Genomic DNA, 12,365 nt, shown 5'->3' with positions numbered 1-12,365 from the left:
TCAAAAGTGGTCCAAGGAAGGAACAGTGGTGAAGAAGTTAATGCTGGTTCTGATACAAAAGGTGTCACAATACATAGTGCAGGACAGGTCAGGGCTGTTTTGGCAGCAAAAAAAGGACCGTTAATGTTATGACACCTGGTCAGTGTGTTCCAGAACTACCATTTCATCAAAAAGCTTCTCGAACAATCAGATTCTAGAATTCTACTTGACACATATTACAGCACAGCACGTCATTATTAACAATAACATGAACACTTCTGTGTGTTCATCCGCCTGATCAGGGTCTAGAAGCTATTATTTATTTTGGGAAATGAACCAATTAAGTTCTTTGGAAAATATTGTTTACTAAGATAATAATAAACAGGATTAGTAGCATTGCTACTAATCTATTCGGTTTAGGCCACGCCCATTTTGGATTTCAATCTGAAATCCATATAAAGATAGCGATAGATACGGAAATCGTGGTGTTGGGTTACATCCTTAATATAAACCCACGGAGCTCATGGTACTATAAATCTAATCGTACATACCCACTACCATGTCCCTGTATAAATGAACAGCTATTAGTGCAGCTCCATTAAACCAAGAAACAAGACAAGAGGCGTACATTACACGGGGGTTTTAATGGGTCGTGCAGCACAGACGACAAATCACAGCATTGTTTAAAAAAAATATGGCTTAGACATTTTGTTCATGTAAACTGTGATACAGAGCATCATCATTTCATACAGTGTAGAGAGAGAGAGGTGTTGTAGATCAGCCTTTACAGATCAGTGGGTTTGAATGGGCCTGAATTGTTTTGCTCACTCACACACACACACACACTTCAATCCCTCATAAACAGCACAAGGATAGAAATACAGCAGCAGTATCAGTTACAAATTCCTTTTCTAACCCTTGTCATGTTCACAGTTCCATACAGCGCTTCGTTTCAGATCTCCAACACTGGATCTACAGATCCCACTAACCATCGATCTACTTTATACAGCAGTAATAAAAAGGATTTAAAAATCAAGTATCAAAACACGATGGCACTCCATGACATTTCACCTGAAAAACACAACCCTGACGTGTGGAAAAGCACGGATTTGTGTCCTGTTTGTTCCCTGAAATTAAAAGTGACTTTGCTTATCTGCATCACTGTGCTTAAAAAGAAAAGAACAGAAAAAATTATGTGCCAAAATAAAGATAAAGGTGTGTCATATGCTCTGATGAAAAGTCGTCATGGCTCCAGCCCCTCGGTGGAGAGATTAATTCTTTTTATGCTGTGAAATAAAAATGGGAAATATATATATCAATAGCAGGGTTAAGAATGTGAAATAATAATATTAATTATTATTAATAATAATAATAATAATAATAATAATAAAATAACAGCATTCAATTTGCAGAAAAAAGATACATTAGATACATTGCAGCAACACAAGATTACTTTTAATATTATTTTGATACATTACATTTTATGTATTCATAGTTATTAACAATAAATAATTGAATTGAGCTTTTATTATAGTATTTTATGCCACATATTTTATAAATATTTACAAATCTTATATATTTTAATTCTTTATGTGTTTGTTTATTTTTATGTATTTATTTAATAGTAGTTTAATTATTAGTTTATTTTGACATTATTAATTAATCTAACACTAATTATTAATTTATATTCAAGCAAAAAAAATATATAAATGACCTGCTTAAAAATAATTTTATTAGCAAAAGTGCTTTTTATCATATTAAAAATAAATGTTAATATTTAAAAAAAAAACATTTTTATTATACAAATTAATATAATATAATATAAACTATAATATAATATAATATAATATAATATAATATATTATATTATATTATATTATATTATATTATATTATATTATATTATATTATATTATATTATAATATAATATAATATAATATAATATAACATTATAACTGCATTTTTGCTGTTGCAGTTCTATATACAACGACATGTTCTCTGTTCAATCTACTGCCCGGGTGATGAGTTTGCAGTCCAGTCTCCCTGCCAAGGCTTTTTGTGGCTCACTAATGGCAGTCCTCCAGAGATCTCCACAGTCTGAAGCTGGCTTGCAGTGGAGCGTTTGGATAACAGCCAGATACATCAGCATATTCAGCACTAATAAAGAAAAGACCCTGACAGCACTTAACCTCCAGAGGATGATTAAAACTCGTATCGTCCGCATGATGGAAATGAGCCACGGTCAATATTCCTCTATCAGCATCCAGAGACCTGAGATCAGACCTGATGTCAGACCTGAGATCAGACCTGATGTCATATCACATTACGAGCACCAGGAAGGTTTGTGGGAAGAAATCATTTATAAAATATTTAGTTGTGATAAAAGAGGGAAGAGTCTCATTATGATGAAAGAAGGATGGGTTTGGTTCTAATGAAAGAGGGAGGAGTTTCATTTTGCTGAGGTGAAAAGGGGGAGGGGTTTTGTTGTGATGAACAAGGGAGGAGTTTCATTTTGCTGAGGTGAAAAGGGGGAGGGGTTTTGTTGTGATGAAAGAAGGGAGGAGTTTGGCCGTGAAGAAAGAGGGGAGGAGTTTGGCTGTGATGAAAGAGGGGAGGAGTTTGGCTGTGATGAAAGAGGGGAGGAGTTTGGCTGTGATGGAAAGAGGAAGGAGTTTGGTTGTGATGAAAGAGGGAGGAGTTTCATTGTGATATAAAGAGGGAGGGGTTTGGTCATGATTGACGGAGGAGTTTCATTGTGATGAAAGAGGGAGGAGTTTTGTTGTGATAGAAAGAGGGAGGGGTTTGGTTGTAATGAAAGAGGGAGGAGTTTCATTGTGATGAAAGAGGGAGGAGTTTCGTTGCAACACAATGTTGTTTTTGTTGAAATAATTCTACACAGGGTTTGAATTTGCTGAATTTTCTTGTCTAACCCATTTAAGGTTCTTGATAGATCCAGTCCTCCTAAGAGTGTTTAGCATTACAGGAAATTTCCATCTGTGTATTACTGACTCAGTTTTACTAACAGGGCTTTTTTCCTCTTTTTATTTATTTATTTATTTATTGATGATCTTTGCTGTTGCTCTGTAGCTTTTTCCATTTGTTGTTTCCGAGGTGCTTCATCTTCACTCTGATCACTTTAAAATGAACAACTAGATTTATTTTACCTCACCTTTACATATATGTTACGTATTTCTAACATGGAGCTCACACTTAGACACTCAAAAAGACACTCTGTATGTAAAAAAAAAAAACCTCAAAATCGTCTGGACATTACCCCGTCACAGTAACCTCACACACACACACGCATTAAAATATCGATTAATCAACGACTCGACTGGCCGATCACTTCAACCACCCAGAGCTCGTTTATAAAACTCCCAGCCGTATGAGTTCCACATCTCGGCTAACGTGATCAATGTGGAAATCTAATCGCAGGCAGACGTCGCGTGTGGACGGTTTATCGAGTTATCGACCTGCTGCGAGTTACTGACGTGAAAAGGCTCGAGCGCAGGACTCGGAGAACCGAGGAGCCTCGAAAACTACGTGAGGCAGGATGTGAGCTCTGGCAGAGAACAGAGCAGCGTTTGTGCTCTTTAATGAGCAACAGAACATGAGGCTCACACACACACACACACACACACACACAGCAGCTTACCAGCTACATCCTTCTGCCCCTCTCGATAATTGGCCGCCTCAGGCAGGGTTCGATTTTGTGTTATTTTGCACTGGCAGAGCTGGAGGTTTCCTCAGCAGTACACTACAGCGGTGTTTAAAGTGACCACTAACATGTTACTCATATTAAACTCTACCCTAATGCAGCGTAGCAGTAATAATACTAATGATAAATAGATCCACGAGCAGCAATCTGAGGGGTCCAAGCACCTATTTTGCAGAAGTCATTTTCAAATATAATACAAACTATTTAATACAAACTAGCTACTGACCCGAGTTTCACATCTGTATGACATACAGTTTTGGACTGAACGATTATATCTGTCCATCAGAATTCGCTCTCTATCAGTCAGACAACATCAGATGGTGAAGGTCTTCCGAGACGCCGGCCGACCGCGTCAAGCAGTTCAATGTTACATCACAGAGCAGCGTGACACATTCAGAGGAAATCGCTAACATGAGATTATAGAAGTGTACGATTGGTTAATGATTGACAGGAGGGAGAGTAAGCCCCTCCCACTGAAAGAGCACAACTAGCTCCTGAACATGAAGGACCGTGACACCATCAAGTCGCAGAATTCAAGCGTGGTACTGATTAATATCAAGTAAGCGGCATTTCAGTGATAATGGTGGTGATGGTTGTAATGGTGGTGATGGTGATGATTATGGTAGTGATGGTGGTGGTAATGTTAGTGATGGTGGTGATGATGATAGGGATGATAATAGTGGTGATGGTGGTGATGATGGTAGTATTGGTGGTGGTGATGGTGGTGAAGGTGATAATGATGGTAGTGGTGGTGGTGATGATGGTAATGGTGATGGGAGTGGTGATGGTGGTGGTGATGGTAGTGGTGCTGGTAGTAGTGTTGATGGTGATACTGATGGTGCTGGTGATGGTAGTGGTGATGGTAGTGATTATGATGTTGGTGATGGTAGTGGGGATGGTAGTGATGGTGGTGGTGCTAGTGATGGTAGTTGTGGTGGTGATAAGATGGTAGTGGTAGTGATGGTAGTGATGGTGGTGGTAGTGGTGATGGTGATAATGGTGGTAATGATGGTGGTGGTGGTGGTGATGGTAGTGGTGATGGTGATGATGGTAGTGGTGGTGGTGATGGTGGTGATGATGATGATAATGGTAGTAATGATGGTGGTGGTGATGGTAGTGGTGATGATGGTAGTGGTGATGGTGGTAATGATGGTAGTGGTGATGGTGATAATGATGGTGGTGATGGTGGTGGTTTTTAATCCAGGAACCAGTTTTTTTAATCCAGGAAGCAAATATTGATCCTTTTATCCTGCACAGGTACTATGTAGCATCCTATCAGCCTATCATCCTCAGGTGCATGAGCTATACAGAGATCTGTTATAAGCAGTTATAAACAGGTTTAAAGTAATTGTAGAATATAACCGCATTGACATACAGAGTTTAGTTTTTCCACTGCAACCTCACGCAGTTAGATTAGATTAGGAAAAAAAAACCTGCCAAATGCAGGAATATGAGCAGCGGCCAGTGAAAGTCACATGACCTCTGGTAATGTCTTCAGCATGGAGATAAGATTGGACCATGTTTAATCATTAGCTAGGAAGCAGAGCCGCTCGAGAGCCGCGTTTGTATGCAAACCAGCAGCTAGTGAGCTTACATGAGTGTTTATGTATCCGTGTGTGTGTGTACTCACAGCAGCACCGAGAGCTTGATCCAGGTCTGCGATAATGTCCTCCTCACCCTCCAGTCCCACAGAGAGACGAATCAGCGTGTCTGTGATTCCCAGCTCCATCCTCTGCTCTTCTGACACCGAGGCATGAGTCATAATCGCTCTGTGGATGAACGGCACAGACGTAGCACATTATTACACCACAACCAGGTCACGTAGGATTATCTAGTTCTGGATAAGTGAGTTAACGGAGCCTCCAGGCTCCAGCAAATTTGACTGGACGGAGAAAATCATTTAGTTATTATAGCTTTAGATAAGCAAGCAGACGCATATGATAACCAGGGCGAAAATAAATATACTACACACACACACACAAACACACAGAGAGAGCCGTGCCAAGCGCAGGCACTCAGAAATCAGTATTAATGCTTAAATGTTTAATAAGGCCTTTCCCCCCCTGAGTGCACCGTTGACCCTAAATACATAATAAATGCTGTTTGGTGATTTAAACAAAAAATACAACAAAACCTCTTATCACTTCATGCTGCTCGGTAACCATACGAGAATTTTAACCCCGTCATCATATTAACAGAACACTGCAGTGTGTTTCTGCCTCTGTAAAGAAAGTCTTAAAGAGCAGATGATTTTTATTGAAAATGAAGGGAAAATCTCTACATCACATCTGATGCTGCTTTTTCATCAGGAAGTCGCTTGAGTCTTTATTTATCACATGGCTCCAGACACAAACTTTGATTCACGGGACATTTTTATTCCATTTCCAGTTCCTCTTGAAGCTGTTTTACACCGACACCACATCCAACACACTGCTGTGTCAATCAAAAATCATAAAAAGCAGCATGTCGCACCGTACGGTTGTGTGTTCTAGTTAAAAACGCTACACAAGGCAGAGAAATTCAGGAGAAAATCTACAACCAAAACGTCCGGGAAGTAAAGCAGCTGCGTCTGATTCTGTAACACACACAACCTGTACATCTTAATACACACTTATCCTCTCACACACACACAGACACACTATCTCCCTGTCTAAGAGTGGGCGGGGTCTGATCAGTCCTGCAGCTTCCCTAATTTCTTTCATCACATTACGTCATGACGTGAAGTGGTGACGTGTTTTAATAATGTCCACGATATTTATTTGCATCTATAGTTACTACAGAAATGCAAATCTGAAATGGCTTCGCTCTCGTTGAAACATTACATCAACTGAAACAAAACAACTGAAACGGGAAATCTGCATCATTTTTGAAAAAGATCCTCCGGATATCACAGGTTTGTGTTCATTTTGAACGATCAGAGAATCCTAGAGGGACTGATGACCACACACACACACACACACACACACACACACACACACACACTGCAAATGATGAAAACTCTTGAGTATTCCTGTAACTGGAGGAATGACATGATATACCATGAAGAAGATGTTCTCTCGAGTGGTTGGAGGAACGTGTGGTACTTACGGATGCTCAGCCAGACTCTCGTAGCCTCCGAGACTTTCAGCAAGAGCAAACAACTGGAAAAAAAACCCAAAGAGGATTGGATTACAGATTTTTTTTTCAAGTTGCCTTTTCTATTCACACAAGGATGAAGATTATGTAAGAGATTTTTATAGAATCTGCAGAAAATATCTAAAGAATCCTGCTGGTGACTTTAAAACCGAATCAATGGTCTGGAAGGAGATCCTAACACACAGCCATGATGTATGGTGAGAGAACATCTCCTGGTCTTTGTCGGAAGGTTTGACGTCTTTTGCGTTTTCGAGATGCTTTTCTACAACACTGAAAAACGTAACGAGGTGACGTTTGTAGAGGAGTCGACTCTGAGTCGACTCTTCGAGGTGAGCTTGGAATTGATCTGACTTATGGGGCAACTTTGCAAAATTAAATAAATAAATAGAAAAACTAAACAAATAATGTGATTTATGTGAATGTGTAGCTGTGTAATAATTTTATTTTTATTTCTGGTCATTTATTTGTTTACTTGTTTATTTTTTCCCTCTCCTTTCTCTGTTTATCTTTTTTTGTAAAGCTGCTTTGAGACTATGTCCATTGTAAAAGGCAATATACAAATAAATTGAATTAAAAAATTGAATTGAATTAATGACCCTTGGATGACCGTGAGCAGGATAAAGTATCAAAGAATCCTTTATAAACGATTCGATCTAACCAAAGAATCATTTTTTTCCCCTGTCTGTAATGTAAAGAATTTCACTGAAATATGTAGGCATGAGCACTGTTCTTTAATAAAATATAACGAGGAACGAACCCTACTCTGATCTGAATTAAACATGAATCATTTTATAGATATAGTACTGGATTAGTGATGCTCCTGACGTCTTCGCTCACAGCTCACGTCCAATGAGGTTTCCGTTATTCACACATGAATCCTCATGACTCTATTTCCCTTTATTACATCATGAATAGTCCCTGTTTTTATTCACCATGAATTTATGATGTACTAAGAATGATTAATAGTATATACTTATTATGAAATGCTACCAAAACTAGCATTGCTCTGGTAGAGAAGTCAGATGTGGCTTGAGGATTTCACCTTCCATCCTACATCGACAAGTTAGATCATCTCAGATTGAATAAATGGTCACATGTTCTACATGCTCAGGAACGAGATCCTAACATCTCCTGGTCTTTGTCTGATATAATGAGCCTGTGTCTAATGTAGCCTCAGATTCTTGAATATCTTATGCATTTCCGAGATGCTTTTCTAGTAACGAGGTGACGTTCGTGAAGGAGTCGACTCTGAGCCGACTCTTTAAGGTGAGCCTTGGAAGTCTTGATCAATTCCCAGCTCAACTAAAAGAGTCGACTCCTTAACAAACGAAACCTGGTTACTTTTTGCAGTGCGCAGAATTATGCAGAATGTCTGCAGCGAATCTTTCTCACAAAGTCGAGTTCACTGAGCGTCATAACTGAGCAATGAGTTCCAAGATACTTTTCAGCTCAACACGGATGTACAGGGTGATTATATGAGTCCCTCAGAACTGCCTCTCACTGCATGTTACCTTTCTGTGTAAGGAGATCAGCTGTTTCCGTAATACACACACCAGAACATCTGGAACCGATTCTGATATAAAGATGTTACACATTTCTATTTACTGCATCTTAGCTAAAAGCAGCGTTTTTGTCCCCTTGACGCTTGTAAAGACGTCACCAGCGGGGTCCGGTTCTCGTGTTATTCTTTCTCTAATCACCTTCAGGTTGTTGAGGAAAGCAGTGGCATGCTCCAGTTTGCCTTTAATGTAGAAGGTGATCATCCCGGGGCAGCCTGTGCACTGTCTCTTCATCAGCTCGTACTGCGGGTGAGACGGCAGACCTGTCAGATAAGGAGAAAAAAATTAAACACTGAATTATCTGGAATTTATCATGTGTTTCTTCTTTCAAGACATGTTAAATATTTAAGGTTATAGACTGTAAATGCTGATTTACGCGGTGTTTCTGCATGCGTTGCTGCCCCCTAGTGGATATAAACACACACTACATCACACCGTGACTCATAACTGGTCAACACATTAAAGGAATACTCCTAATTTTTCTCCATTTGCTGTATCCATCTATGTAGTGAATTCCCTGCACAGAGAAATAAATGAGCAGTTTATTAGATAACTGCACTCATAAACTACTGAATGGTTCGGTCTGATCTCTATCCTTCGCTTCAGGAGTTTTCCTTTAATTAGTGTTATCACTTTAAATCATTAGAGGTGATGTTGTATGATTTTAGTCACCTGGGAAAATGACTTTGTCCACCCTGGGATCAGCCTCGAGGAACTTGGCAGCCGCCAGCGCGTTCCTGAAGTGCTGCTTCATTCTCAGATGCAGAGTCTTTAGTCCTCGATTACACAAGTAGCAGTCGAATGGGGATGGGACGCCCCCCAGAGCTGAACACCAGAGCGGGATAAATGTTATTCACATCAGATATACAGGTTATACTGAGACTAAGCAACAGGAGCCGGTTTCTAAACTCACCGTTCTGCAAATACTTCATTTTTTCATACAGGTCTGTGCGGTTAACAGAGATCAGCCCCATGACGACATCACTGTGGCCTAAAAAATACACAAAACATGTTAAATAAATGCATAACATTTATCTCATTTATTTATGCTACAGGTCAACAATATTTAAGCAACTGAGGGTGAGGTGATAATTACCGTTCATGTACTTTGTGGCTGAGTACATGCACATGTCTGCTCCCAAAGCCAGGGGGCGCTGTGGACAGCAAATATTACCACAATACATCAGACCCAGGACAGTAATGACACCGTTTAGGTTTTAATAACTTCATAAGATTACTAATTAAAAAATCTAATAAAAGAAGTTGATTCTTATAAAAGAGTAATATTTCAAAAATCACCACGAAGGAAAATAAAAAAAAATCTAGAAGTTTCACAGAATAATAATAAGGTTTATGAAAATTATGACACACAATAAACTCGACATTCCGCATAATTCTGCGCCGAGTGTCGTTTGTGAAGGAGTCGATTCTTTTAATTGAGTTCGGAATTGATCTGAATGACGGGGAAGCTTTGCTAAATAAATAAATAAATAAATGAAAAAATGTTGCTGTGACCATGAGCAGGATAAAGTGAGTGAGTAAAAATATCCGCTCTGTTCATACAGAATCATTTGTAAACGATTCAATCCTAGATGAACCAAAAAATAATCCCCCCCCCCAGTCTATAATAGAAAGATTTCAAGGTGGAAGGATGTAGGTATGAGCACTGCTCTTTAATAAAATATAACGAGGAACAAACCCTACTCTGATCTGAATGAAACATGAATCATTTTAGTGCCGGATTAGCGATGCTCCTGACTTTCTTGTATGAGTTGAATTGATATCTCTACTAAAAACCTGACACACAAAAACATGAATGTTCCTGCTACCTGGAAGTACGCCGACATGAAGGTGTTGTCCACAACCACGATGATGTCCTTGTTGTACCCGTGTGCGATTTCTGAGCACGATTTAATGTCCACAACCTTCATGGTCGGATTCGTTGGAGTTTCAATCCACAGCAGCTACATGGGGCAAAAAATAAAAGAGAAAGGTTTTTCTTCTTCTACTCGAATAAACAAAGATCCTAATAATCCTATTAGTACATGAGTAGCCTGAGTCATAATAATAACAATAAACTCCACCCTTGAGTTTCCTGATTAGCAATAATTCAGTGCAGTGAAGGATAAAGATTCATTTTTTTTATTGTTTGAACCTTTGTGTTGGGCTTCAGAGCTGCTTTCAACTCTTCCACCTTGGTGCAGTCGGCGAAGGAGATGTCGTATCCGATCTCTGCAGCTATTTTTTTAAAATATCGATTGGTTCCTGAAAGACAGAATGAAGATACGGTAAAATATTTGAAAGCTTTTCTCCAGCTGTGTTTAAACACACGAGCGTCGATTCCATCGCGTCAGCACGCAGCTCACCACCGTAGACATCGTTCATGCAGATGATCCCGTCTCCAGCCTTCAGCATGTGCACAATGGTCATCGTAGCGGCTAATCCTGAGGCCAGAGCAACACCTGTACCAACAATCCACAACATTAATTAAGTGAGAACATTGCAGTCATTGCAATGGAATCAGGGGGCAGCACGGTGGCTTAGTGGTTAGCAGTGTTGCCTCACAGCAAGAAGGTCCTGGGTTCTGTGTGGAGTTTGCATGTTCTCCCCGTGCCTGTGTGGGTTTACTCCGGGTACTCCAGTTCCCTCCCACAGTCCAAAAACATGTACATTAGGTTGATTGGTAATTCTAAATTGCCCATAGGAGTGAGTGTGAGTGTGTGTGGTTGTCTGTCTATATGTGTGGCCCTGTGATGGACTGGTGACCTGTCCAGGGTGTACCCCTGCCTTTCACCCTGTGTATGCTGGGATAGGGTCCAGCAGATCCCAGTGACCCTAATTAGGAATAAAGCAGGTATAGAAAATGGGTGTATTTTAATTAATTTTTTACTCTTTTGTTTTTGGGTTTGTTCCATAGTGTGACTTCTGAGAAGTGGACAAATGATCTGAACCTGTGAGATGTACGATGACCCAAAAAAAGGCTTTTAATATGGTGTTCAGTAAGACGGTGTGTTTAAGTCGGGTCACTCTCTCCTGTTTCTACACGCTGTTATTAACGATATTGATTCATTCATTTTAATTCTGAGCTGATCTCTGTGAGATTTTCAGTAATGTGCGTGTATGTGTACACAAAGCTGATCATGCAGAATGGATTTAAGGATAATTATGAGTTTGTGGAGTCAGGAGTGGACTTACAGTTCTGAGCTCCGTCCAGAGCAGCGACAGCTTTTTCTAGACAGTTCCGTGTGGGATTCCCACTCCGGCTGTACTCATAACCCTGCAATTACAACACAGGGAACAATGAGTGGACATGGAGTGGACAGGGAGTGGACATAAAGTGGACAGGGATTGAACAGGGAGTGGACAGGGATTGAACAGGGAGGGAACAGTGAGGGAACAGGGAGTGGACATGAAGTGGACAGGGAGTAAACAGAGAGGGAACATGGAGTGGACAAGGAGTGGGTATACAGTGGACATGAAGTAAACAGAGAGGGAACATGGAGTGGACATGGAGTGAAAAATAGAAACCACCAAATTTTCATCACTGAATGTGTGTATGTATATGTATATGTGTGTATGTGTGTGTGTGCGTGTGTATATATATATACACGTGTGTGCGCGCACGCGTGTGTATATATGTACATATATATACACACACACATATTTATATATTTATATTTATATGTATATATTTGCACGTGTGTGTGTGCGCGCGCGTGTATATATATATATATTTATATTTATATTTATTACACACACACACACACGTGTGTGCGCGCGCGTGTGTTGATGTGAATGAGCGCTAAAATGTTCTGTAAGCTCCAAAGCTCTCAGTGGACCAGCCCATTGTGTTATACACACGTGCAAAAAAAAAAAAAAAGACAATCAGTCCTCTCTTGGACAAAAAGAACACACACACAGCGGTGGTTCACTCTGAGTTCAAACTAAACGGTTTTCTAAATGAACCTTAAATC

General features: G+C 39.8%; 1 protein-coding gene across 1 annotated transcript in view; it reads right to left on the bottom strand.

Annotated features, from left to right (window-relative positions):
* Positions 1 to 604: 604 nt before the first annotated feature.
* Positions 605 to 12,365, bottom strand: part of LOC131361852 (cystathionine gamma-lyase-like) — a 20,281-nt gene continuing 8,520 nt past the window's right edge. The window contains exons 2-12 of the mRNA XM_058403453.1: positions 11,587 to 11,668; positions 10,758 to 10,853; positions 10,547 to 10,656; positions 10,221 to 10,355; positions 9,488 to 9,545; positions 9,305 to 9,382; positions 9,064 to 9,216; positions 8,533 to 8,654; positions 6,785 to 6,837; positions 5,328 to 5,466; positions 605 to 1,265 (exon numbers count right to left, since the gene is read on the bottom strand). Coding sequence (XP_058259436.1) covers positions 1,251 to 1,265; positions 5,328 to 5,466; positions 6,785 to 6,837; positions 8,533 to 8,654; positions 9,064 to 9,216; positions 9,305 to 9,382; positions 9,488 to 9,545; positions 10,221 to 10,355; positions 10,547 to 10,656; positions 10,758 to 10,853; positions 11,587 to 11,668 — 1,041 coding nt within the window. The 3' untranslated portion in view covers positions 605 to 1,250. The remainder of the gene's footprint in view (positions 1,266 to 5,327; positions 5,467 to 6,784; positions 6,838 to 8,532; positions 8,655 to 9,063; positions 9,217 to 9,304; positions 9,383 to 9,487; positions 9,546 to 10,220; positions 10,356 to 10,546; positions 10,657 to 10,757; positions 10,854 to 11,586; positions 11,669 to 12,365) is intronic.

This window comes from Hemibagrus wyckioides, linkage group LG11, assembly GCF_019097595.1.
Source record: "Hemibagrus wyckioides isolate EC202008001 linkage group LG11, SWU_Hwy_1.0, whole genome shotgun sequence".
NCBI lineage: Eukaryota > Metazoa > Chordata > Actinopteri > Siluriformes > Bagridae > Hemibagrus > Hemibagrus wyckioides.
The sequence above is the reverse complement of the archived record's forward strand: the minus strand, read 5'-3'. Positions and strand labels throughout refer to the sequence as shown.